General features: G+C 36.3%; 1 protein-coding gene across 4 annotated transcripts; it reads left to right on the top strand.

The window, feature by feature from the left end:
• Positions 1-329: 329 nt before the first annotated feature.
• LOC135686816 (sodium- and chloride-dependent GABA transporter 1) lies at positions 330-27,360 on the top strand. 4 transcript variants are annotated; one of them, XM_065203163.2, is made up of 9 exons: positions 331-642; positions 11,000-11,068; positions 20,021-20,245; positions 20,735-21,294; positions 23,054-23,164; positions 23,871-24,309; positions 25,067-25,226; positions 25,844-26,009; positions 26,227-27,360. In XM_065203163.2, the coding sequence occupies exons 1-9, from the start codon at positions 543-545 to the stop codon at positions 26,560-26,562; spliced, it is 2,166 nt and encodes a 721-aa protein (XP_065059235.2). In that variant the 5' UTR covers positions 331-542; the 3' UTR covers positions 26,563-27,360. The 4 variants fall into 4 exon arrangements, with proteins under 4 accessions (XP_065059237.2, XP_065059235.2, XP_065059236.2 ...); XM_065203164.2 differs by lacking the exon at positions 331-642 and adding an exon at positions 7,360-7,566; XM_065203165.2 differs by lacking the exon at positions 11,000-11,068 and having other exon boundaries at positions 330-642.

Here is a 27,360-nt window from a genome sequence, read left to right as displayed (position 1 = left end):
ACTTGAAGTGATTCCTACAAAGTTAATAAATTCCCTAAACAAAACACGATCCCTAGGTAGAACAGCAACATCTTCATTTTATATATATTAAAGAAGTAATTGTAATAGAAGAAGTTTATTTTATTTGTATTATAGCTGATAGGGAATTCGCGTGTAAAGATTTTTGAAATGAAATGAAATGAAAAAAAAATGTGCAACTCAATGGCCGAATCGCCATTCATACTACAGTGTTATCGCCCAATCGCCCTAATTTGACTTTGTACAATGATGGATAAGCGCCGCAGACGCCACAACAAAGATGGAGAGTCAGGAGCGTATGAATGATATACAAAACAATTATTTTGTAATTAAGCTGGAAATTCCGAATACTCGCTTCACTGCCTATACGGTCATTGTTCATGAATAATGGATAAAGTGCTTGACTGGTTGCATTATTCACAAACCTTTCACGCAGGCTCGGTGCGAAACAAATCCAGTTGAATCAACGGGGAAGGCAGATGGTTTGAGAAACTGGATTGCAGCTAGGCGAAACAGCAGCAAATATGTCGCTGGACCTCAAAGGCCTCAAGTTTGTTTTTCATTCGAAATCTGTCAGTGAGGACGACGACAAAAAACAACTGGACAATGTTGTAGAAGATGACGGTAATTTATGAAATATTTGTGAATAGATCGAATGATAATCATTATTCTGCCTTGTTTTGGCAACCTTCGTGTTCAGATTGAATGCAAATCTGTCTGAACTGCGCGATATTAAAGAAATGCTTCTTGTAATGTTGCTATCATATCAACAAGTTTAATCGCAATCTTCGTATATATACATATGAGTATGTTTGTTTGCGGCACGTAGTTTAGGTGAACTCATTATAAACGTCGTAAAGACAGCCTATTCAAGTGAATTCGATTCTAACTCTGTAGAGTTTGACATTTCGAATCATCGAGATCATTTTAAACTGACTGTGAGTGCAAGATTTAGGTCTTTTTGTCTGATGCAGGCCCGGCCTCTTCACATGTTGATGCTTAGCTCATAGAAAACAGCTTTATTATTTTGCTCTTTGTAATCAAGGAATCAGGAGGGATTGTCCACTCCTGATAGCATTTCTACAAAAACAGGCGGCTAACTCCGAAACTAGTACGACTTGCTAAGTTGCTAAAGCAATTTAGAGTAAGGATAGGTCAAAGCCAGAACGAAATAAAACACCAGGTTTAACATGCATACCGCTCTCCCGGTGACATTCTTCACCACACTAGTGGCAAACAGGGTGAAAAATTATGCCTCGAACGCATTGCCTTGAACATCAACCGAGCTGGATCACTTTAAGTCAGGCCAGTGGTGTAGTGCTATCAAAATAACAAGGGAAGCTCTTGCACGGAATGTTGAGAAACAAAATAGCGAAAGTAGAAATTTGCCAATTTTCGGCATCAACAAGGGGGCTTTTCCCCCTGAGCCCCCTAGCACTACACCCCTGAGTCTGGTAGCTGTAACTAGTAAGGTATCTTCCAATCTTCGTTAATGTCTTCAGACAAAGAGGAAACGCTGACGTTTCCTATTAGAGGGAACGATGCCAACAAGGCCCTCGAGAGACAGAACTAGGGGGGAGGATACCAACAGGGCCCCTCAAGAGACAGCACTACGGGGAGGATGCCCATAGGGCCTTCGAGTGAAATCATCAGGGGAAGGGATACCAACAGGACCCTCAAGAAACAGCATTCAAGAGCAGAAATGCAGAAGGACGTTGTGAGGGGGGAGTAATAACTGGGGATGAGAGTTGCGGAGGAGAACGGAAAAGGAATGTTCCCTTTGACTCTTCGAGGCTCTAACACCGAGGGTAATGTGACACCAGCTACGAATCCAATTTCTTTTTGATTCAGGAAAACAATTGCGAAGAGCTAGAAATACCATGGACAATAAGTTGATTAAGTTAAGAATAAGTAAACATTTAGAAAAAATTCCAGTATCTGAGAGCAGCACATCATTTACAGTTACAAAAATGACCAAGTTCAAGTATAATAAGTTGATATTCACAGCCAACCTCACTCACCATAAACAAATAGCATTCCCTCGGATCATTATGTTTCCCAGGTTTGGGCCACCTTTTTGGAGAATGGGCCAGATCCTTCAAACCCGTTCTTTAAGCGGGCAAAAATACAATTACAAGTTTCACTATCTTAAAAGTAACTTGCTGTCGGCTAGCCTGGGCTTACAAAAAAAAAGACTATTATAAGCTCAAAAAGGAAATTAATAAAAGAAGGAAAAAGTTTGTTTGTCCTTTGTTACTTTTTGTTTTGAATTCCAGTTAAAACCACAATTACAAATCTCACTATAACGTAGGTAGTTTGTAACTGGCCAGCTTGTTTTCACAAAATAAAGCTATTACAATCGTATAATGAAAAAAATATGTCAGATGGGGAGTAGCTCTGGGTCAGTCCAAGTTTTATTTCTACAGCAGAATATACAGTATGTGGTTCAAATGGAGACGTTTGAAAGTTTGGAGATGAGATGGCGTTTGTGTTGATGATCAATGGACAAAGGGGCACACATGTCGATGAATGAGCAGCAGGAGTTGCCTAAGACACCAAGTGAACTGATAAAAAGATTCAACTGACGATTGACAAGCGAAACAAATCACACTCCGTTTACAGTCGCAAGTTTTCATGTAGCATTTGGTGTGACTATAGGCATAATCTACTGAGTGTTATATTCTGTTATGTTAAAGAAGTATTTCTTGAGTTGGCCTACGTAATAATAGAATATTGCAAATCAGGCACTAGAAATTACCTCAAATTAAAGATCACCAAAGAAGTTAAAGAAGCGAAGACCGTGGATTGCTGCATCAGTATAGAGGGAAAGAGGACCACTGGATGTTCATTTGTGTAAATTGCATGCTGTTGAACATTCTAAAGCCAATAAAAAAAACAGTGATACCTCTATGCAAATATGCAGCGAAAAGTTTCCTGTTCTGGAGAAAATGTTGGAGGAGCTTATTATTTTTTCTTCAAGCAGTGTGCAAAATCTTCTCTTGAGTGCTCAAAGATGTGAAGTGGTCAGAAAGCGAGTTTGGAAACATAGATTCAGTGAATGTCTAGTGTGCGGATACTCGCAAATTTTTATTAATTTTAACAAGTTGCAGTTACTGTTGGCTTCACATCAACACATAATGACTATGAAGAGCGATTGTTCTCTGCATTAACAAGGGTAGATCCGCCTGAGTGAAGTTCTTTGCGGACAGAGAAGGAGTGCAATCTTGCATGTCTGGCATTTGAAAGAAGATCTTGATGGAAAACAAAACAATTGAAAGTTTTCCAGCTGAATGGAGATTAGGAGGGAGAAAGTTGTTTAACTCCTGAACACAACTTGTATTGCTTCTTTTTACAACTAACTCTGCCACCCCCCCCCCTACCCCTACAAAAACTTCATTTTAAACTTCGCCTGCATTAGACCCGGGGAGTTTGCCACCCCTACCCTCACTTTACAGGTAGTTACTTTCGGCTGGCCTGGTGACAAGTCTACTAATTAACAAAAGTTTTAAGATATAAATAAAATCATAGGAGTTCATAGTATCTTTAGAAGGAGAGCAGTTCAGTGTTTGTCCAAGTCTTGTTACACATACAGAATATATAATAAGATGTCCGTATAATTATTGCTGACAGTTTTTTAATCACAAAATTACAGTGTTGGTAGTCTAGTTTTAGTTCGTCACATAATAATGATAATTTTAATAATAATGGAAACTTTTCATTTTGAATTCCAGTTAAAACTACAATTACTAATCTCACTATTACAAGGTAAATTGTAACTGGCTAGCCTGTTTTTACAAAATAAGACTATTACAATCGTAGTAAAGAGAAAAGAAAAAAAAACGTTAAAAGGGGAGTAGCTCTGGGTTAGTCCATGTTTTGTTCCTACAGCAAAAAATGTAATAGGTGGTACGAATGGATATCATAGAAAGCTTAGAAATGAGATATCATTTGTGTTGATCATCGATGGAAAGAGAGTCACACATTTCAAGGAATGAGCCGCATGAGTAGCTGAAGATGCCAAGAGAGCTGATGTAGAGGTTTACAAATATGACAGATTTGAACCTTGGTCTTAGATCTGAGACAAGGTGAGCATATTTTAAACTTTTCCTTTCTGCATTGCAGTTAAGGTTAGTTCCAAAACATAAAGAATGTTTTCCTTTGTACGCAGAAGTAGATCTGGGCGCAGATTGTCTCCTGTTATGACGGATGGTCAGGAGAAGAAAGGTATATCGGCAAAAAGAGAGGATCCCTCTATTGCTTTCAAGGAGGTTGCAAGAAAATTTAGAGCAGAATTATGATGCCAGGTATAACGACCTTGTTCAAGATAAACTTTCCAGCCTGCAACGACATGGAGTAAAGTTTCAGGAAGAAGGCAGAATTCGCAATCAGATGATTGGCTTAGGTTCCAAAGGCTTAGATTTTTGCGCGTAGGGAGAGAATTGTTCAGGTACTTGATGGTGAAGTTGAAGATGTTCGTGGGTAGGTTGCTCTGCACAACAGACCAAAGACCATTGAGCTTTTTAAGAGAGTGGTCCAACAGAAATGAGATAATAGCATCCTGGGATAGTAATTGGTGTGGCAAGCGCTCTCTACTGTCTGATTTTACTGCTTTCAGTACATCTTTGGTGTTACGGTAAATGTCGTACTGCAGATTCATCCCACTACTGGTGTTTTTCCATAAAGCTTGAATGTTTGTGTTAGGAGAAGTTCGGAGGGCATTGCGTGAAACAGTTTGGCATTGAGTGAATTTGGCAGAAGGTAGCTGAAGATCAAGTCCAAATTGATTTTTAGAAAGAACTATACTAGTTAAAGTAGCACTTATGGGAAGATCAAGCCACTGGCGAATGTATTTAGAGACAAGATTATCGAGGTTCTCAATGACCCAGGTCTTCGATAGGTCTGCAACAGTGAAGTGCCAAGAAACTTTGGACAATACATATCTGTCGTACAGTTGAAGTTTATTTTTGGGATGCAGAGGCAAGTTATCAATTTCTTTCAGAAGGCTGGGAAACATTGATAGCAGTTTTTCTTTATGATTGCCATTGGTCATTTCGAAGTCAAAGAAGCGGCCGAGGTATTTGAAAGATTCTCCATTTTTAACAACAGGCACGCTTTGGTTGTTCACGAAAAACGTTGGCGGTCGTTTTCGTCGTGGGGAGAGAAGCCAAGCTGTTTATATTTTTCTGCTTTAATGTATTATATTTACGTATTGAAGCATAGATTGAAGATAAGAGGGCTGAGGCAGTCACCTTGAAGAACACCACGACAAACGGGAATGGCAGAGGTTTAGAATGTATCTGTGAAGATAGAGGTCTTGAAGCCCGAATATAAGCAGGAGACCAGAGTCTGAATATGAGATGGTATATGATGGTACGAAAGAATAGTGGGAATCAAATTATGGTGGACCTCGCCGAAAGCGTTTTTAAGATCAAGCAGGGTAACAACCAAAGAGCGCTGTTTTGTGCGAGCTTTATTTATCATACGACCCATAAGTGCCGTGTGTTCTAAAGTACCTGATATCTTGGGAGTGAAGCCTTTTTGAATTTGGCTTTCAATGAAACCATTTTGTTTTAGAAAGTTGAAAACAGAGTTTCGTAGGCAGGAGGTGACGATTTTCAAGGGAACAGATTCTAAGGTTATTGGTCTGAAGTTAGAAGGATCATCTGTAGTGTCTCTTTTGTGGATCAATATCGTTGATGCTTTTTACCATTCGAATGGAACACTACCAGATACCCAAATGCTATGAATAATTTTGGTGAGGAAAGATCGTAGGTAAGGGCAACGTTTGAAACAAACGTTGATGGATATCTTATCAAGGGGACAGGGAGGATTTCATGCGACGTATAATAGAAGTTATCACTTGATATGATGGAGGTTGTGTGTCAAATGGATAGGATGGTACATCGAAAGAAGGTATCCAAGAAGGAATAGTGAATCGTTTATTTGGATAAAGGGCAGAAAAAGTATTACTAAAGTACTCGGTGCACCGTGTAGCTGAAAAGGATGGCAGAAGTGATGACTTACTTTGAAAAAAGCGTTTGACGTAACTCCAGAAATTTTTAGCAATGTATTTATCATGATCAATAATCAATAATCCCCCTCTCCCCTACAGAACAATGTTGGTTTACTTTCTTTTGCACTTCTTTTATGATATTTCTCTAAATCATCAACATTGTTTTAGGGGGAAGGGGGCGGAAGTAGCAATTTTTTTCATGAAAGGAATGAAAGATATCAAATTCAGCGTAAATTGCTGGGTGTTCCAAGAACTTTTGGCAGGCATTGTATTTTGTAGACAGGTTTTTGTTGCAGTTTTCAATTACAACACATGTGTCTCTTAAATAATCATAAATCGAATCCATCATCAACCTGGTAACGTTATCAACTGATGACTCATTTAGGGACACATCTGCAAGGGCAGATTGAAAATACGAGTTGGCGAGTAACCATTCATTGTCAGAGCTAGGTAGGCGAATTCCTGGCTTTATTTCAAAATATTCCTCAAGAGGCACATCAGGGTTGTCATTGGTATCCAGATCATCATCAATAATAATAATAATAAATAATAATAATAATAAATGATAATAATAAATAATAATAATAAATAATAATAATAATAATATAAAATAATAATAATAATAATAATTTTTTTAAACATCTCATTTTCATTGAATACATTTTAAATTTACAATTATACGACTCGCTTTTAAAGGCATCATATAATTGGCTTATCTGCATTACAATATTTAGAAGTAAATCAGTTCGGGGCTTAGCCATGGTTTGTTTCGACGACAGAAGATATAGTAGGTGCAGCGGATAGAAATGTTCATGAGTTTCATCAAGATGGATTTAGTTTGATTTGAGTCAAAATTGAGTTGTTGTAGCATGTCGGAGAGAGAGGTAGATGGGGTTCCCAGAATGCCAAGGACACTCATAGAAAGGTTAACAAAATAATACTGGAGTCGAGTGTTCGTATATAAGTGTGTTTATTCTGACGTCTATAAACAGTCTTTAGGAAAAGATTAATTGCTTTCAACGGCGTAAATATATGGAAGCAGCTACCCTTTGAAATCAAATCTGTCTCATTACGATGAATTTGAATTTTGAATAAGATTTTTGAATTTCAAGTTAGCAAGATTTAGGCCAAGTCAAAGTTTTCTTCATTTCAGTTTACGACGCTATTAGGCGTTTGATCCATACGGGTACCATTGATTTGAGTTGTGATTTATCCTTTTAAAGGCTTGTGTTTATATTCTGTTCGGATTATTTCTTCTTCTGGGTTGATAGTTGAGTTGTTTGGATTACAGAATTCACTTTCGGGCCTGCGCTGGCTATGTAAGATTTCTGTTTACACTTGGTGAAATCCCACAACTGATGTAGCACTATCACCGGTATGTTTGACAGATCACTTTGTTTGACTTCCGCCTTTGCCCTTACGTACATCCTTTATATTGTGTTCCTCAGTTCGTGAACCGAGTGACCACGACGGGTAAGGTAACAGTTCTGAGATAATAAAGATGGCGATTGAGGTAGAACTTTGCTCTACGAAAGGTTTGTGTTCCTAAAGATTCCTTCTTACTCTAACTCTTCTACGTTATATGCAAGCCAGATTGAAAAAATGTTCTTTTTTCACCCAAAACTCGAGTCCTCAATGAGGTTCTATAATTTTCTTCAGATTTGCTTTTTCGATTCAAGTTTGGATGTCTAATTACCATATTTTCCTGCCGCTATTTTATTTCGATGCAGGTACGCAGGTAGTTCTTATGACATAAGCTCTGAGTAAACTGATGCATATAGGCCCAAGGAGACAAGCCTAAAGTACTGTAAATGCGGTGCAGTTAAACGTGTGTACACTAAGACCTTAAAACACAAAATTTTCAAAATGTTACAATTTTTAAAAAAAAGAGACGGTCGCTAACAGGGTGAGAGAGCAAAAACATAACAATGATCCCCAGACTTCCGTTTCAATCGAATCGAAAATATAACGAAACGTGATCCACAACCCTCTTTCTTTTGAAAGATATACAGGAACAAAGGAATACGAAGACGAGAATCCCATGTCACGAGATAAAATATTCAAAATAAATTAAATTTAAGGAATATACTAATATTTCGCCCCGGCATACAGGGCTTCATCAGAGTAAATGAAAAAAGGACTTCTTTCTTTAATACTTCTTTCTTTTGTTCACGTCATTCTAGGCCACCTCTAAATCAAGTAATCACACCCAAAACCCTCCTTTTTAAACTAATTTTAAAAAGGGTCTGACATTTTTGGCTTGGCTTGTTTGTCGGAGAAAGAATGGAAAGTTTTTTCTACTCTACTAGGCTTTAATACTAGGTTGTTTTTGTTAATTACTGTAGTTTAAGAACATCTGAAAGAGGAGTGAGCCCCCAAGCACATGTTATGTCCAGACAGTTCTATGCACAGAAATTCCATTAAAGAATTAATGAACAATTAAAAACGCTTCAGTTATGCAGCAAGAGTATCGAATGAGACCAGGGGCGTAACTTGGCCAGTAGGTTTGGGGAGGTGAAAAGGGTTTCTGCCCTGAAAAACTGAGTGGTGCCCTGCAGACCTCGTAGCAACGGTTTGTCTATAGGTTACTAGTGAAAGCTTTACCAGTGTACACTGGTCTTTACCAAGGACAAACTTCTAAGCAATAAAAACAAACTTGAAACTTCATTGCCTATGAAATATCTATTTCTCTATGTGAGCGTAATTTATTTTTTTTATTCATTTCATTTAATGTTGGTTTGCAAAACACTAGCTAATAAACAGCTAATTGGGGGGGGGATACATGATGTAGACAGCGCAACGAAATTTAGCCCAGGGGGACAAAGAATCAAGTTTAGTGAGGTAGGAGGACCCACGATGGTTGGGTCCGACATGAAGAAAATTTTTGAAATTATACCTTGTAAAAGGGCTAAAAAGCATCTTTCAGACAAAAATTTAGCAAAATACTATTGTGCTAAAAGAACTGATTGTTTATTGAAAATATTATTGTTTATTGGGAAAAATAGGGAGGGGGAATATCATGCTAAAACTCTAGTATTGAACGTTGGGGAAGGAAAGAAACGGCAACCTTTCGTTTCAGATTGCACATAGTTGTGAATGACAGAGGAAGATGTTGTTTTGATTTGGAGAATTTTTTTTCCTGAACAGAAATGTGCAGTTTCTTGTATCGAGAAGGCCATGTTTACACATCCAAAATAAAAACATTGCAATGATACAGAAAATGATTTACTGAGTTAATGCAAATAAAAGAAAAATGATAAAAATATACTTAAAAAAGTAAGCAATTAGATGAAACAAAATTGGTATCTCAACGATTTATTTTTTTTTAGTTCATGCACTGTTAAAAAGTAATATATAAAATGATAACAAATTCTTTTCTTGACCAAAGTGGGGGCTTTCAGCTCTCTATTCCCCCCAGTGATGCCGTACCTGTCATGAAAATAATTTACAACTTAAATTAATTTGCATTGACTCAATCTTGCCCTTATAAACATATGCATCAATCATTGCATCCATTGGCTATGACTTTCGGTAAGAAATGCTTTCGCTTTGCAAATAACGGAGCTTTTCCTTACATACCAGTTCCGTTCTCTAAAATGCAATGTCAGGAAGGGAGGTTCATAAAAAATACGATATTTCCATTTCAAAATTCCTAAACGGCCCTTTACGAACTTCAGAGGTGGCGTTTCTGCGTGGCAATAAAGCTCTTCTTGGCGCCCTGCGAAATCTTCGATTGCCCTGCGAAATCGACTATTTTTTGGATTGGGGGGTGTCACACCCCCCCCCCCACTGAATGAGACAAGAAAATTGAAAACATATTGTATTTATTTCTTTTTCCAAATTAATTTTCAATAATTGTTTTTATTGCTATTAGAAAGTTAGCCAAATATTTTCGAGGAAATTCTTTTTAACTAAATTTGAAATTTTAGATGGAAAATGCGTCACGACGACATTTTTGCCTTTGAGAATTTTGAGAATCCCCATAATTGAACCTATTTTGTAAGGACGCCTGCATGCGATTAAAGGCAGGATGGAGAGTCATTGAGAGTGTATAAAAAGTTTTACAATTTATACATTTGTATAAAAACAAAACATACTTAATTAACATGGGAGACCATAGTTGTTATTGCTTAGAATAAATTCAGTTTCCTCTGACGTAGTTGGTTTCTTTAAGCTCGTTATTGTCTTCCGTCTTTCTTCATTTTTGTTGGAAACTCCATGGTATAAAGATCAACTGTCCTTGCTTTTTCAAAGAGGGTTCTTGTCAAATTGTAAGACATTTTGTGCCGAGTAAAAAGGGAGAATTGCGAATTTTCTAACAGAAACTAAAATAACAAGAGTGTTTTGCGCTCTTCTCATCTACAAGATTATTCAAGCTTTAATAAGGACTGGGATTCCTTTTTTTAAGGACACTGCTTACCCTTACCCCACTGCCCCTCCTGGAAGAAGGCATCCCTGGATTATATGGATCAAATATTACGTTTGTTTATCGTTGTAACCTACTGATCTATCAGTGTTTTAACCTATATAGTTAATACGAGCAGCCTCATTTTCATCATCACCATTACATTGTCGGTTCATTAACGGGCTTCGTTTTCACCATTGTGTCATCATCAACTGTGAAAATATACCTGCTCTTTTCAATTTTCCCCGAAATGTTGTTCTCAAGCCCCAAAAAGCCACGGAGTCGCTACCCATTTTGACATGGTTCTGCTCTTTAGAATGTTGATTTTATCATTTCGGTTTGGATGTTTTACGAGAATTTTTTTGGGAATCAGTACTGAAAAGTTGTCCAAAACTTTTTTCTACGAATTTACACAATTAATGCATGATATGTTTACGCTTATCCGACCTATCTTCAAATTTTGCGTTATGAAAGACTGTTTACTGCGAAATGTTGGGGGTGATTGTATCGCAATTTTTTAGGATTTAATTCATAGCGATATTTATGGAAATTTACATTTTCAGTTGAAGATGGAAGTAAAGACAAAGACAGTACCTCGAAGAAGCGTAAAGGTTCCACAAATGACGGAAAAGGTAAGTCACCGCTCAACAACTGATCTTCGGTATTCACCAAGCTGTCAAATCATATGACCCTGATTCGAATAGGATTATCTCCTTACAAGAATCTACGTCAAAGCGTTACGACTCAAACATTCAATAGAAATCCCTTTTGACTAAGGTTTGATTCAAACATAGTTTGCCTTTGTGAGTAGTGTTCTTAAAAAGCACAATAAAAAATAAAAGATAAAAAGCGGTATCCTTTTACACAGCCACCTGACTAAGAGATTTCAATCGAACGTAATAGTACTTGATAATATTATTAATTATAATTGCTCGCTGATCCGGATTTTATTTTTTTTCTAAAAATCCATCGTACCTTACATCGTACCATCGTTCCATCGTACCATCGTACCCCCACGATATTTAGATGCCCTTCAAATAAAATTTTTGTGAAGCACGTGCTCTTTGGCTTCAGGACGGAAGGCTGAATGTAGAAGTAGCCTATATTTGTTAGGTTACCATATTTTTGGATGGGGGCTTATTCGAGGGGGACTTATAAAATTATTATAGACAGGTCCTAAAATAAGAAATTTTTACAGATCCACATTTCTTTATAAAATTTTGGCGTGGTACTTTGCTACGATTGGCTAAACGGGCGTGACAAATATAGAAACTGCCACTATAATGCAAATAGCATGTTTAAATCTTAAATGAAAGAAGTATAAGAAGTTGATTCTTTTCAATACATTGATTGGGTTAATAAGAAAATTAGAAACATATAGTGATGTCTTAACTTATGAGCAAATAGATATCGAAAGGAAACCCTTTGACATGGTTTGTTTGGATCTCCGTCAAAGTTATTTTTCTTCCCTTTCTCCTTCGAAAAACTCCTTAAATCAGTTTCGTTTCCCAGACTTTAGTGTTTTTGGTTTTTTGGAACCATATCTTTGTAGCTGTTCACGGAACTCGAAACTTGCGATATTTATATATTTGTTAAGTGTTTCTGGAGATATACTGCTTTGCCAACTGGTTACTATCTATTTGTAGATGGGAATCAACCTCTCTACATCGGCAGAATTAGGGTTTGCTGCGAGAAGGCGTGCCATTGTCTCGCCTGGTAGAATTCCTCTGAGACCAAATCTAAGATCTCTGTGATCTTGGTCATTTATTTCTCGAATTTCAATGGGCAAAAGCAGAGTGAAGCCTTCAAAAGTCATTTTAATTGCATTCAGCCCATCCAATTATTTGTCATCAAATCTTCTCTTCAAAAAATTCGATATTATAAACAAAAACCTCGTTACGGATGGCAAATAATCTCTTCTCTCACTTATGTACAAATTGTGCTTGTCTCTTCTTATTCTCTTTTCGCGTAGTTTGAAAGCATGATCTTTCCCCCCATCTTGTTAGTAACGCAGACACCATGCACCAGCCTATAGGGGGAATGGCTGGAGCCGAGCTAGGGAGCCTGCCCGAGATTTTTTACGGCTACACCCTTTGAAACACCAGAAAACATTTGCTTCTTTCTGTCCTTATTCTTAAACATAACGATTCAGAGAAGATTTCAATTACTATAAAAATACAAAACCGAGTTAGATGGAATAAAAATTTATCTTTGATCAAACAAGTGTAAAACTACGTTTTTTTTTTTTAAACCAAGGTTCTTCAATAGTGAAAGTATAAATTAGCAGCAACCAACGAATTACAACATAACGACTTCTTTCAACGACAACTTCGACTCGACTGGACTTGCACTCAAAGAACATACGCTTTTAACAACACGAGTGACGCACATAAAACCCTAATGACACAAATTAACGGCAAATGAACTAATAACAACTAAAATAGAGATGGCACGATGACAAACAAAATTACTGACGCAAACATCGAAAGACATTCTCATTAACAATAACGAACCACAAACATGATACACGACAGACAAAACTAGTTGTATAACATTACTCCCCCCTTTGAAAGACAAGCCTCCTGGCTTGATCTCTCGAAGGGGAAGAAACATAAAAGTATTATAAGGCAGCACGAAGAATCAAATCAAATAATTTTACTGAAATGAGTAAATCAAGTACCATCTAAGAAATAATGTCCCTGTCCAAGTTTATTCTGTCCATACGGTTCTCTATCCGAGGCTATAACAACATTATGTACACGTAAAGGTCCTTCTCTTCTTTTAGTGTCAATCAAATTTTTTTCATATGTTGTGGCTAATAAACCCTCATCAACTTCCATTGGTTTTGAAGAAAGCAGTCGCGTCACCATTGGTCGTGATAGTTTATGTGACTCCAATTCATTGACAATCTCCTCCAATTTCTTAACTCGAGTTTGAAGATCTTGAAAGTGTGGCTCATTTCTTTTGATGTTGCCAATAAAGGTAACCCGAGGTCGCTCTTCAGCTACCGAGGCAACAATCACAGGTTCATTTTGATCACACTTCTCCTGGGATGCTAAAGAAAATTTCCTGTCCCTACAGTATTTGGCAACGTGACCAACGCGCAAACAACAATAGCAAATGGGCTGGCCATCTTCAGCACGATAGACATTAGTTCGATTCACGAAGAAATTTCTCCCATTCTCCTCTGCCAACCTCACCCTTTCGGCCATGTGAGATACAACGGTCTTTATAATATCCAACAGAATTTCTCTGAATTGTTCTGTTGAAATCATTTCCATTTTTTTCTGCGAATTCGTCACGTCGTGGTCACCAATGTAAAATAACGTTTTTTTTTTTTTTTTTAAACCAAGGTTCTTCAATAGTGAAAGTATAAATTAGCAGCAACCAACGAATTACAACATAACGACTTCTTTCAACGACAACTTCGACTCGACTGGACTTGCACTCAAAGAACATACGCTTTTAACAACACGAGTGACGCACATAAAACCCTAATGACACAAATTAACGGCAAATGAACTAATAACAACTAAAATAGAGATGGCACGATGACAAACAAAATTACTGACGCAAACATCGAAAGACATTCTCATTAACAATAACGAACCACAAACATGATACACGACAGACAAAACTAGTTGTATAACACAAGTTAAAGCATCATGAAAAAGAACAATAACGGGTTCGTAGTCAAGAAGAACTGCTTCTAATAGGTTCGTGAGCGAAAACTTTAAAAAAACACTTTCTAACCTATTATTGGAAAAAAGTAGGGGAGGACTATAGTCCCTGTTATGAAACATTCCCAATTGAATTATTTTAGGCCCCGATTATAGACATTAAGAAGACATTATCAAAAAATTTCGTTTATTTTAGTAGAAATGTCTTTAAGAGCATAATTACAACCAAAAGTATGAATTTGTTGTGGTAATTCAATCATCAAATTGAGCGGTCCAATTTGAGAATTTACGGTAGCAGTGGGGGCTTATTCGAGGGGGGGGGGCTTTTTCGAGGAGGGGGGTCAATTAGAGGATTTACGTGTCCGTGGTATAATTCTTTCTGTTAATTAAGGATTCTTTTGCACTCGCGGGTAAGCCGCGGAGCGCGGAGACTTCTGCAATTCACGAGGATATTTTGAGCGGTGGACATCTGGTCAACCGCAAAGTAAAGTCGCGATGGGAAAATTACTGGGGAAGTTGAAAATGAAAACACAAAAGACACATGCCATATTATCTCATTAGAAAGTTAGCCAAATATTTTCGACGAAGAATCTTCCCACACGGGTTTCTCTCTTTCGTGGAAAGCAAAAAGCATGTGGAAAGGTTACATTATTTTGGATTTTGAAGAAGATAGGATGAGTTCGAAATCGACATACAGATGAAGAAAAATTTTCCCAAAAATTTAAAGCGAAATGGCCACTTTTCCCAATTTGAAAGGAAATAATTCCTGCCAAAGATTCCACGTATATGTCCTTGTAATGGGCTTTCAAACATGGTCGGAATTTTAATTCGTATCAGATTGACTTAGGCCACAAAGACCGTATCCTAGAACAGGTTGTTCAACCATTGTTTTACTGAATAAAAAGATATCACGCAGATCATTGTTGCGGACCTGTTGGATTGTCTCCCAGCTTTTGTTTTTATCACAAAAGCACCATATGTAGATAATTTGTCTATAAAACGTCTTCGTTCGTCATTCACCTTTCACTATTTCTGGTGGTGTAATAAACCTAGTCACGTACTTTCCGGATGATCGAGATTTAATATCTATTTATCTAAGAAGATGGTTGACGAAGGTGTGTTGATTTTAATATTGAACAATGAAGGTTTACGATTTTCCAATAAAGTCAAATTTCAGGATACAATGTTCTCCATGTTACAATACAGGCTTATGTTTTCAGAAATGTGTATGATATTGGTTTGAGGCGCGCACTACATACGTCAAGCAAACTTTCGATCTTCAAGTTCAGTCCATTTTTATTTTAAAATCCCAACATATAAATTATATAAATCTTTATGATAAACAACAACAGATTAACATAGATACAAACAATATACGCGATTGTATGTTTTAAGGAATAGGCCTAACTTAATGATATAAATGACCTAAATAAATAAGCTTCCTAGAACTGGAATACTGGCCATGCTCTCAAGATAAAGGCATTTTAATCTCATACTGTATATTTGAGTTTGCCAAAGGTAATTCAGAATCTAATGCTAGAAGGATTGAAGACAGCATTCTATAAACTTTGGGCTGCTAGCTGCTTTGTTCTGATGAATTCACATTGCACTTCCAGGGCCCGCCCCACTGGGGGGCATGGCCTCCCTTCCCTTTCACTTATTCTTCAAATCAGCTCAGATCATTTGTAAAAATAAGCCTGTAGATCACAACAAATACACTGAATCAAAGTCCACAAGTGAAACAATGTAAGCCACAAAATGGGGCTAGATGAGGTAAGAAAAATTTCCTTCACATTGATGGCCCCTCCAGTTTAGAATCAGTGGCAAAGACCTTGATTTTATGACCAGTTCTTTTTCAGAGTTACACTCTGGTGACACACCCTTTCTATAAAAAATACCTGGAAACACCCAAATATTGAAAGTGCTATAACTTTTGATCTTCAAAAAGATATTAATTTGATTTTACATATTTCAATGAGCGCTATTTGCTCACAAAAAAGGATTGCATTTTGAGGACATAATGGTTACAGTTTTCAGTAATCCTGGATTTGACACTAACAAGCCTATTTTCCAAACAAATGACAGAGTTTACCTACAAAAGCGCTAGAAATTGTTTTTTAACCCACAAATTGGCAAAGTTCGGGGTATTTGAAATAGCCCCCGACACCCACTGCAATTTCTGCCATTGTTTTGGAGGTCCGAGGGCAAAGTCTAAAGTGGAGGTCCCTATGAGCAAAGCAAGCAGAAAATTGTTGTGATCACTCTTTCTAGATAAGCTTAAAATACATTTCAGAAGTTAGATGAATCCCATTCTTGGAATCGTTACTTTATGAGGCCCCTTAGACCCTCAAGGCCCTGAGGAAACTTTTCCCCTTTGCCCCTTCCTCCTCTCTTAGGCTCTGGAGGTTGGTTGAATATCTGTTGCTATATGTCGTATCCCAGATGAATTGCCTTTACTCCTCTTTGCCCCACATTCGCAAACCAAAACCTTTATGTCATATCATTAGTTTCAATAGCAAAAACTACAATTTGGGTAAAGTCTTGACAGTTTTCAGAAACATTTAGCCACATTATCATTACAGTCCAACTTTTTCATTCGGACAAAATATGATAACATAAATACTTTGGAAGAAAAGCATTTCTTTATTCTTATGTTTGAATTTTTCCAACTGCACAAAATTTCATATCCAGGCTCACATTTTGAATTCCAGTTCCAAGAAAAGGGCCCAAATCCAGCTTGGAAATTTGCTCTGGTTACACACTAAGCAGGTTAAAGTTTCATTCTCAGACAATTCCTGAAAAGTCATGACCAGCTTTGAAATCAAAGGGCATCACTTTTCATTTCCGAAGGTGAAGATGTTTGTTGTGGAGATCTAAAGCATTTAAGGAAATTCTTTTGAAATCTAATGCTTTTCTTAAGTTGTTCCCAGTAATCATATCAAGGCAGGCATAAAAAAGAGAGTATTGTTTTAAGTGTTCAGGAAATCAATTCAGTATAACTTAGAATTAAATATAAGAATATAGGCAGATGTTTGGTTCTTAGTCAATGGTTCTTTTCAAATTGTGCTGATTTGCATAGTGCAGAGAGTTTATGCAGAGTTTTAGTCTATCAAAAATTTAGGCCCTGGACAACAGAATTGCATTTGTTATTATACTGGTTTATCTTTGTTAGCAATTCCTTGGTATACCTGTTTTGAATCTTATGATTTTATCAATTCATTGCACTCCCAAAAAGCAACCAGTTGCAAAGCTAGCCAAAAATAGTTGGTCCTTCTGTGTTGACAGGACCACATCCTTGTTTGATAGTTAATGCCCATCAAAAAAATTATTTTTCGCATTTTTCCTTGAATTCATTATAAAGAAAATATCCAGCTGACATTGTGAAATATTAATGACACAGTGTTCCTATTGAGAAACAAACCCTATTTTAAAAAGAGCAGCTGGTTTATTCTTGCTAAAAAAATTGTCATGCTTTAATTTAAACTACAGGGTGTAGCTCAACAGGCTCCTTATGTTTCTCACAAGCTTATTTTATATTGCACCCAGCCTCTACAATTTGAATAAAAGCTCAAGTTGATGTTAACTAAATTTGACAATAAAAAGGGACCAAGGTTGCAGTGAGGCTGCAGTGGTATTTGAAATAGTCTTGTTCCATATTTTGCCTTAAATATCTGGCCAATCCAAATACCTAGTAATTTAAATATATTCAATAAACAACAGAGGGCAGTCTGTACATGCAAGCTCACATATTCTGCAGCTTATATCTCTATGATAAGAAGCAAAAAAATTAAATTTTGCACTAGCAGTTCAGCATTCAACTCGTCGGTATTCAACATAGCAATCAATCAATCAATCAATCTCTTGCATATACAAATTCCATTGAAATTGGACTATTCTTCAGCTTTCAAAATTTTAAACTCACAACAGTAAATTCAAGAGATTGCTCTCCAGATTGAGCATGACTACTCTTTGCTCTAGAAAATTGTGAAGGAAGACAAAATCTACAAAAGCCCAATTGTGAATCAGGACAAATAGGCAGACCTTGCCAAAGTGCATGAGTGCGTGAGCGGTGCTTGCAGGCAAATCATGCAGATCAAAGTACGTCTGCAGCCTGATCTGAAAAAGTGGTCTTTTTCAAAGTTTGCAATTGTTTAAGAATTAATAGAAACGATTCAGCTACAAGTTTCACCACCATGTTAGTATTGTTAAATGTTTCTTTTCCTTTGAATAAGTCATTAAAATACCCAGAAAAAGATGAGTGAGGCCATCACACCTCAGGGATATGAAGCCTAGAAGCACATACCATGGTATTAGTAAAACCTGTCAAACCTTGCTAGGATAATGAAATGCGACAAGGTAAAGAGAGGGGAAATGGATCCAAATTATGAACACCAAGACACTCCTGTAAATATTGAAAGCCATGCAGTTTTTGACAAAATTTGTGAAAAGTCCTAGAGATGATTCATCGCGCGATGTGTATAGTGAGGACATAAAGGAAAATTTGAAGGTCATAAGGCCGTTAGTCGATTTACAATCAGATTCAAAGCAAAGGAAAGCAATGCTTCCCATGTTGCAGTTGCAGGCCTTGAAGGATATTTATTTTTCAAAAATTTCAAATAAATTGCGTAGGTTAGCTCAAATGTATCTGACAAAGAACTTCGGCTCAAATTCAGAGAATTTTGAGAAGTTTACAAAGCAAGCTTTACCGCTTTGTGAAAGTGATTTATGTAGCAAAGAGAAAATAATAGATTTTCCTAACAGCAAGAACAAATATCTTATTGCGATTATTTATTCTGTTTGTGTTGCTGCGGTTGAATCAATTATTGAGTGAAGGCTTCCTTTTACAAAATTCAGGACCAACTACCAATCTGGCTGAAGTGTGCAAGAGATGGAAATTGTGATTGCTGTTAATGATCCAAATATTAAAAAAGCTGACAATATCATTAAATATAGTATCAAACAATATCAAGCAATAGAGCCAACTGCCATTTCGTTCATTGCTTGCATAACATTAAGGACTCAAACTCTTCAGATGTTTTGAAACGAAGGAAAAAATCATGGCCAGATTTACGTCTTTGTCATAACCTAAAGTTTAAACTTTTTAGTACTGTTTTTGTTGAAAAAAGTGATTCATGAAAAAGTAATAAAACAGAATGTTATATTGCTGTCATTGTTCCCAGAGGAAACAAATTACTGGTTTTCCCAAATAGAATTCTAGACAGAAATTAGTTTGCCTACAGAACCTTTTTTTACATTTGTGTATGATGCCTCAATAAAGCTTATTTTATGTCTCTTATTCCAAACAATTTTATATCCTACGCATTACAAATGAAAAAATTTGCAGGCACCTTTTGCAATACAGTTTGTGCTCATAGGCACAAACCATTTTTAGGGAGGTCTGCAAATAGGGTATCACAATTATGAGCAGGACCAAACTACAGGGTTGCTGAGTATCAAGAAGAACCTCATGATTTGCACGGGACTCCTGTATCAGCCAACAGAACTGGGGAACCTTTAGCAAATAGAATTTGAATGTGCCCCTACCCTAGAATGCCAATTTTTGTGTTTTGAAAGCCCTCCTTTGAGCTTAATGGATATACAAGAGAAAGACACATCATTACGTCCATGTTTGATAAGTGATATTGAACAATTAATGAGATGTTGAGAAAGACAATAGCTAAATTCAATAAACATATCAATATTTTGAACTGAAATTTTAGACAGACCTATTAACCCAAAGTGCAAATCAAATGAACTTGTAAATTGTGAACAAGCTATAAAACAACTTGGAATAAAGCCCCTGTCTAAAAGCTGCTTAAAAAAATAAACCAAACAGGGGGCTATTTCAAGGTTTTACGGTATAAGTAAACATCCTTAAATTTTTTAATTTTGTTTGATTGAAAGGTGCGACTGTTGTCCATCTGAAAGATGGTGAAAGATCAGACACACTACTGAAAGACGACGATGATAACACTGAGCTAGATGATCAGCTGGAGAAAGCTATAACAGAAGCTGAAAGTCGAGAAGCATGGGGAAGTAAAACTGAGTTTCTGCTTGCTTCAATTGGGTTGGCAGTTGGAGTTGGAAATGTTTGGAGATTTCCATATTTAGCTCAAAAACATGGCGGAGGTATAAAATCTCAAATGTTCATATTTTTTCAAAAAGATCCTAAACATAAAAGTTTTTCTTTAGCTCTTTTCTGACTAAATTGTTGACTGGGTCCGTCATGTTAACATAAAAATTTAGTAATATATACTAAACCTGTCAAAGATTCCATGAATGTTTTTTCATATGTGTAAAATTCATTCAAGTAGGTTTTTTAATGACAAAGATCAAGTGTGCATAGTTGTTTCTTTTTTCGTGTTAAACAATTCTTATTAACTATCAAAAAGGAAAGAGCTTAGATAAACATCCCTGGCTTGAACTGTTGATGTAAAGTTAGTTATATTCATTAACAAACACTGACCCAAACATGTTTATTTAGCTTCATCATTAGAATACTTGACTTTGAGATTGCTTGTTTTTACTTTCTTTGTTTAACTTAACACAGTGTTGATCAGGTCTCCTTCCATCAGTGTGCATGTTTTTATTGTTTTATATATTTAACTTTCATTTTAGGTGCTTTCCTTATACCATATTTCACTATGATGATTATTGAAGGAATTCCACTGTTTGTTATGGAATATGCACTTGGGCAAAGAATGAAGCAAAGTGCTGTACGAGTATGGAACAATGTTCACCCGGCATTTTTTGGTGTTGGCATAGGCTGTTTGATGGTGTCATTTGCCATGTGTCTTTACTACATTGTCATTATAACATGGTGTGTCTATTATTTCTTCATATCATTTACCTCAAACTTACCTTGGAAGATAGAGAATTGTCCTGGTTATCCAGAATACTCACTCCTAAAAAGGAATCATACTACATGGCTTGCAAAAAATCAATCTGTTTATTTTTACAAAAATATCACAGACACTATCAAAGCAAAAATTGACAACTTCCCAGATTGCTGTGTTCATAACCCCACAGAGTTTTATTGGTATCAAAGAGGATTGACTGTTTCAACTAGTATAGACACTGTTGGAGATGGAATCAACTGGAAACTTTTTGGGAGTTTGTTTGTTGGCTGGGTTATTACATATCTCTGCGTCTTGAAAGGTGTCAAATCAAGTGGAAAGGTGCCTATTGTTCTTGTTAACTTTATTATAATTTTTTTGTTTTTTACTCATAAGCCCTACAGTAATTTTTGATCATCCTTAAGCTATATCCAATCCAAATGCTTAACAGATTCTGGCATTTTTTAATTCAATCTAGTGATTTTTGTTCCCTCCTATTACAAATTTTCCTTTTCTGTTTGTTTCCTTTTAAAAATTTCTTCAAGTGGCAGTATTGCCTGTCGTTTATTTGTTAGCATTGGAAGTCATTTCAGCCTAGTAGCCAGTTGTTTTTCAAAATGGGAAAGAAAGTGAAATTAGATGTGAAACGTTTTTACAGATCAGTGGACAGTAATCAGCATCAAATTGTAACAACCCTTCAGTCAAGCTATTTCAGCATAGGGGACTTGACTCTTGAGTCAAGTGTTTCTGCAACTAAAAATGTAACTGTAGTTGCTTGCCAGCCAACCAAAACATTTTTCTCCAACTCATATGACAAAAAAGTGTACATTAGTGCTTTTTTGATAACCAGATGAATATTTTTGACACCATAATTATGAAAAACCCAGCATCTTTTTTCATTCATGAATTTCTCAACTTTCAAAATTTATGACTTTTGTTTTATATTTAGTAGATTTCGTTTGGAATCTTTGTCTAAATCAATGTCTGTGATTATGATGCTGAGACAACAATTGAAAAATTCAGTAAACTAAATGATGTTTTGCTGTTGATGTTTAAAGATTAACGCTCTTTTGTAGAGCTTGCCTGAGCTGCTAGGCTAATTGACAGCTAATGAGCCTTACATAGGTTCATTCAGATGAAATTTAAAAGAAATGCTCTCACTGGAGAGCTAAAGATTTGAATGAATTGTAACTGAAAGGAACAGTAAGAAAATTGACTTTCACTTTCTTCTTCTTTCAGTTTTCTATTCTAAAATGTTGTTTGGTGGGGTGTGCGTGTTGTAATAACTTTATTGAAGATAACAGCAACTAATGAAAAAATTGTTTGAACTTCAGAAACCTTTACATAGTGAACTTGTTTAAGTCAGTGTAGAATTTTTATTCGTACAAGGATGAATATATGTCAAATTCTAACTTCACCCTTACATTGTTTTCCTCCTCTCCGAATGGTAATAAAAGATAGATAGATGTCTTTATGAAGCTGCACTTTGAAATTTTGGCCCACCACAATTTAGGCATTTTTTCCAACCCCCATTTACAGAATATTGACATATTTGCACCCTTGCATAATCTAATGCTGTGCATAGGCTAGGGTGTGTATTTTTGTATATAAGCCAAAGCTGTGTCCTCAAAGCCTGAATGACCTTCAACTTAATTCAAAGTGGAATCATAGTTGTGTCATAGTTGTGTAAAAGGGTGACAGGTAACTTGAAGATAATTTGGGTCCAGCATCTCAAAGCCAACTGCATTGGAGGAAACTTAAAGGGATGATTCGGTGAGTACCGATAGTGAGTAGAAGATGGGGTTGTTGTTCCTAAGGTCACTCAAAGGTGCTAGAGGATGCAGCTTTCTTCAATAAAGTTTAAAGTTTGTTTAATGTATGTACGTGTCTGAGTTTCTCATGTGATCAGTGGATATTTAATCGTCCGTTGCTCCAAATCTTTGCTTTTTAAGACACATTGTGTTGTTAAGCACATTTTTTTGTTCTTTTGATTTCCATTGTCGTTATCGAACAATACTTTTCCCAATGCAAAAATTTTCCAGTTAAATCGACTTGTAAATTTAAGTTGTCGATGTTGAGCTAATTACTTTTATCTTTGCAGGCTGTGTATTTCACAGCAACTTTCCCATACATCATCATGTTTATACTTTTCATTCGTGGGGTGACCTTGGAAGGTGCTGGAGATGGAATCAAAGCTTTCTTCAAGCCGGAGGTATTTTTTTCAACGATCTTCTCATTATGCTTAGCTATTTTACTGCCACACACTTTTTAATCTACTAGAGTAATGCAGTGTTTGTTCAATAGTATTTTATATCTGAATAGTAAGACATTTTAGTGTAATTAGGATCGCGCATTGTTGTGTGATTCTTTGATGCCGTTCGTTCACTAACAAATCCATCTATCGGTTACGTGTTTTTTCCAAACCCAGCGAGTCCTATTTTACGTGTGGAAAACACGGAGCCAGAAAAGAAACGACGTGCCTATTGCGTGCTTTGATACTTACTGAACTAAAATTGCTTACATGCTTTTATTCAGAAATGGATAGCCGAAATCGACACGAATAGTGTGAGAAAACAGGTGATCGGAAGGGCTAGTAAAGATGATAAGTAGTTTGAATAGCGTGGCAACGTAAACAATAGGGATTAGTGACTGTATGATATGAAATTGACGTAGAGGATGCCTGTACTGGGAAGTGAGAATGTGATTGGAATGAATGAGAATGATAAATTAATGTACATGACAAGAACATAGACTTCACTATTCCAGTTTGTCAAATCTCAACTAATAAAAGATCGTGGCATTTTTTCTAATTTTTAGATTTACGGAAGCAAATCTAGGTAGTGTATAGAGTTCCGTTTGATTTGTTTAAAGAGTTTAAGTATTAAACTTCGAAATCTGAAAAAAAATCTTTTTTACAGTGGGAAAAAGTTTTGGAGCCAAGAGCTTGGATGGATGCCGCGACACAAATGTTCTACAGCCTTAGCATCGGCTTTGGTGCTTTGATCGCCTTTTCCAGCTATATGCCAAGGAAAAACAATTGCAATCATGATGCCATCACAGTGGTGCTCGCAAATTGTGGAACATCACTTTTCTCTGGCATTGTTGTGTTTAGTTTCCTTGGTCACCGGCAACATGTGACTGGTACAAAAGTAACTGAAATCAGCCCTGGTCCAGGCCTTGCCTTCATGACATTTTGTGAAGCTTTTCTTCTCATGGATGTTTCTCCCCTGTGGGCCATCCTGTTCTTCTTTATGCTGATTCTTCTTGGCATTGACTCAGAATTTGGAACCCTCGAAGGCGCTGTGGCTCCCTTGTATGATCTGAAATGGGTTACTATGCGAAAAGAGTACTTTATGGGTATGTTCTTTAGGCATGTTATGCTTTCTAAAATACCTGTCTTTGTTTGTTTGCATTCAATACAGGTACACATAGACTTTATTGGAGATATTGCTGATTTCTTGTTTTTCCCCATTATCTTCTTTCTGAGATTTGCGAAATGAGTCCTTAAATTTGCAAAAATAGAGGTAAAAATTATGTACAATGTCTGCGAAACTCCTTCGTTTATTAACGTAATTTGTTGGACATCAAACTAGATATGCATTAATCCAACGTTGTTGCCTCTGCTATGTTAAGGCTACCAGCCCTCTTGGGAAAATTTTTCAAAATTTGCCCAAAGGTTCAGTATGTCAATATCAGATGATTGTTGAAATGGTAGATCTGTCCAAGGAAATCTCAATAATTACAAAAGTCCTAAGAAGCCTTTAGATTCAACAGCTACCATGGGAAGTTTGCAGCGTTTTATTTGACGGTTCTCACAAACCAGTTTTGATGAGTACTAGATTAGTAAGTTTTCACTATTTTATAATGTCTGAATGAAAATACAAATATGTGGTAACTTTGCAAAACAGTAATGCGAAACCTCAAGCAAGGTTATCACCAAATATTAAAACGATTTGGCAGAAATATAAAAACTCTGTTATTCATTCCTGTAGACAAATAGACTATCTTGAAACCCATATCATAATTCATCTATCATTATTTATTAGGCTATTAAGTATAGTTAGATGAAATCATACTGCGGGAAAGTGTAATAGATTGAACTTACTTTTCCCAGGAATCATTGCGATTGTTATGTTCTTTCTTGAGCTGCCACTTGTTTGCGGGAATGGATTTTATTTGTTCCAAATATTTGATGATTATTCAGTGCCACTTCCATTGCTGATCATTTCACTGTTCCAAGTGATAGCAATCGGCTGGGTCTATGGAACTGACAGGTGAGGTCAACAATCAACGTTTCCACAAATTGCTGATTATTCTTCATTCACCCTTTACTGGTTAAATTTATTAAGGGAAGTGTCACTATAACCGAATGCAAGAGCGAAACTCGGGTGAATTTAATCTTTCCCTTTCACACTAGTCACTTTTAAGAATGATTGATATAATGCAAGCCGTTATTGCAAGTAGAGAGGTGGTTAAGAATATTGTTGCTATATTCGAACCTGATCGTTGCAGTTATCCGGCTGCATTCAACGATGATTTTCATAGAGAACTTCTAGTAATGACGTCATAGATATCTATTTCTCTGCTTAATCTCTGCCGATTTGCAATAGATTTACAAGGTTTCATGGTGTTCATTTAAGTTATGTTGTGTGCCTGGCTGCAAAGTAAATAATATAAATAAAATATATTATATTACATTATATTATATTATATTATATTATATTATATTATATTATATTATATTATATTATATTATATTATATTATATTATATTATATTATATTATATTATATTATATTATATTATATTACCACACGATATAGTATAATATAAAATAAACTAGACTGTTAATATGTAGAATATGATTTGATGATTTGATCTCTTTCTTTAGGCTGTCCAATGACATCGAGTACATGGCGGGCAGTAGGCCTTTCTTCTTTTGGGTGCTTTGTTGGAAATACATTTCTCCATTGGTCATGTTTTTTGTTTTCATCACGAGTGTCATTCAAATTGCCAAAGAAAAGCCAACGTATTTGGTTTACGTTGGTTGTTTGCAAGTACGTATGGTTTTATTATCCACATCAATTGAGCATTTTGAATTTTGCCAGCAGGAAGAGTATAGGCTGTTGCTCGCTACTCCCACTTCAACATCAATAAATGCCAAAAGAGTGCAGAAAGATGCTTTTTTTTAAAAGAAAGTAGTTTATATTTGCTTGCGTGATGCAAAACTCTCTCGTAAACACTTTTTTATCGTTAGCTTGATCCTTATTTCAGAAACCGTTCAGTTTGTTGTTTCCTGGAGCGGATAACTCGACAACAAGATTGACGTACCCCGCCTGGGGAGAAGTACTTGCAGTTGTTTTGGTGTTAGTATCCGTGTTTCCATTGCCAATTTATCTGGTGAAGAACTGGCCAAAGAACTGGCGCCAAGGATTTCGCAATGTCTTCCTTTCTGGGAAAGCCAATTACTATCCAGACCCTTCGTGGTGTGACAAGTCGAGAAGGATTCCTCCAGAAGTCATGGAAAAGATAATCAGGCAAGAAGACATTGCCATTAAAAAACTAGAGCTGCAACACGAGAGATCTAAGCAAGACAACACTAAAGTCTGATGACATTACACAACGTATTTGATCAAAGACAGTAGATTGTAGACGATTGTAGAGAAATAAACAAAGATTTCGATGCGTTCACCTCTTATGGGTTATGGTTGAATTATGTTTGATACATCTAGTATGCCAGTTTTGAAAAAGGCGATTCCGCATTCTTGAACGTGTTATCGGACCGTCCATCCCTCTTCCCCTTTGACCCATACTCCTATTTCATCTTCTTTTCGCTGGCATATTTTCTTAGAAATAAATGTTTATGATGCTCGATGTCGCAATCCCATCGAAGAGATTTTCGGTCCTTATCATGGTCTGAAACCGATCTTATCCCAACACCTGAATCATTTATGAATTCACACTTGGCAATAAAGCTTTCTTGCTAGCGTTTTTATTTGAATGATTGAGGTTTAGTTTTAATCCCAAAATTGTAATATATACAGTGTGATTAATTTTATTATTTCTATTTATATCAGTAATTAAAGTCATTTTTTCCTTCTTCATTAGGTTTATATCTTTGTGCACTGTTTTAATATTTTATTTTATTAATATTTGTTGGAATATTTTATGCTCCTTTTCGCAGCATTTATGTCCCTCCAATTGGATGATTATCATAATTTAAAAAAGGCAGCCTCTGAACTGCCAGATATGTCGTATATGTTGGTCTTACTGACGTCACTTTAGTGTTGCATTTCAAGGTAGCAAGTTCTGAAAGCATTAGCAGTATCCGTAGACTAAGTGGTAGCATGAAAATGTCCGTGATATTTTACTTTTTACTCTTTTATAATGATGTTTTGTTCTCCAGAA

The sequence above is a fragment of the Rhopilema esculentum genome, chromosome 6 (genome assembly GCF_057945365.1).
Source record: "Rhopilema esculentum isolate cy_ngs chromosome 6, ASM5794536v1, whole genome shotgun sequence".
Taxonomy (NCBI): Eukaryota; Metazoa; Cnidaria; class Scyphozoa; order Rhizostomeae; family Rhizostomatidae; genus Rhopilema; species Rhopilema esculentum.
Note: the sequence above shows the minus strand (reverse complement) of the source record. Positions and strands in the feature narration are given on the sequence as shown.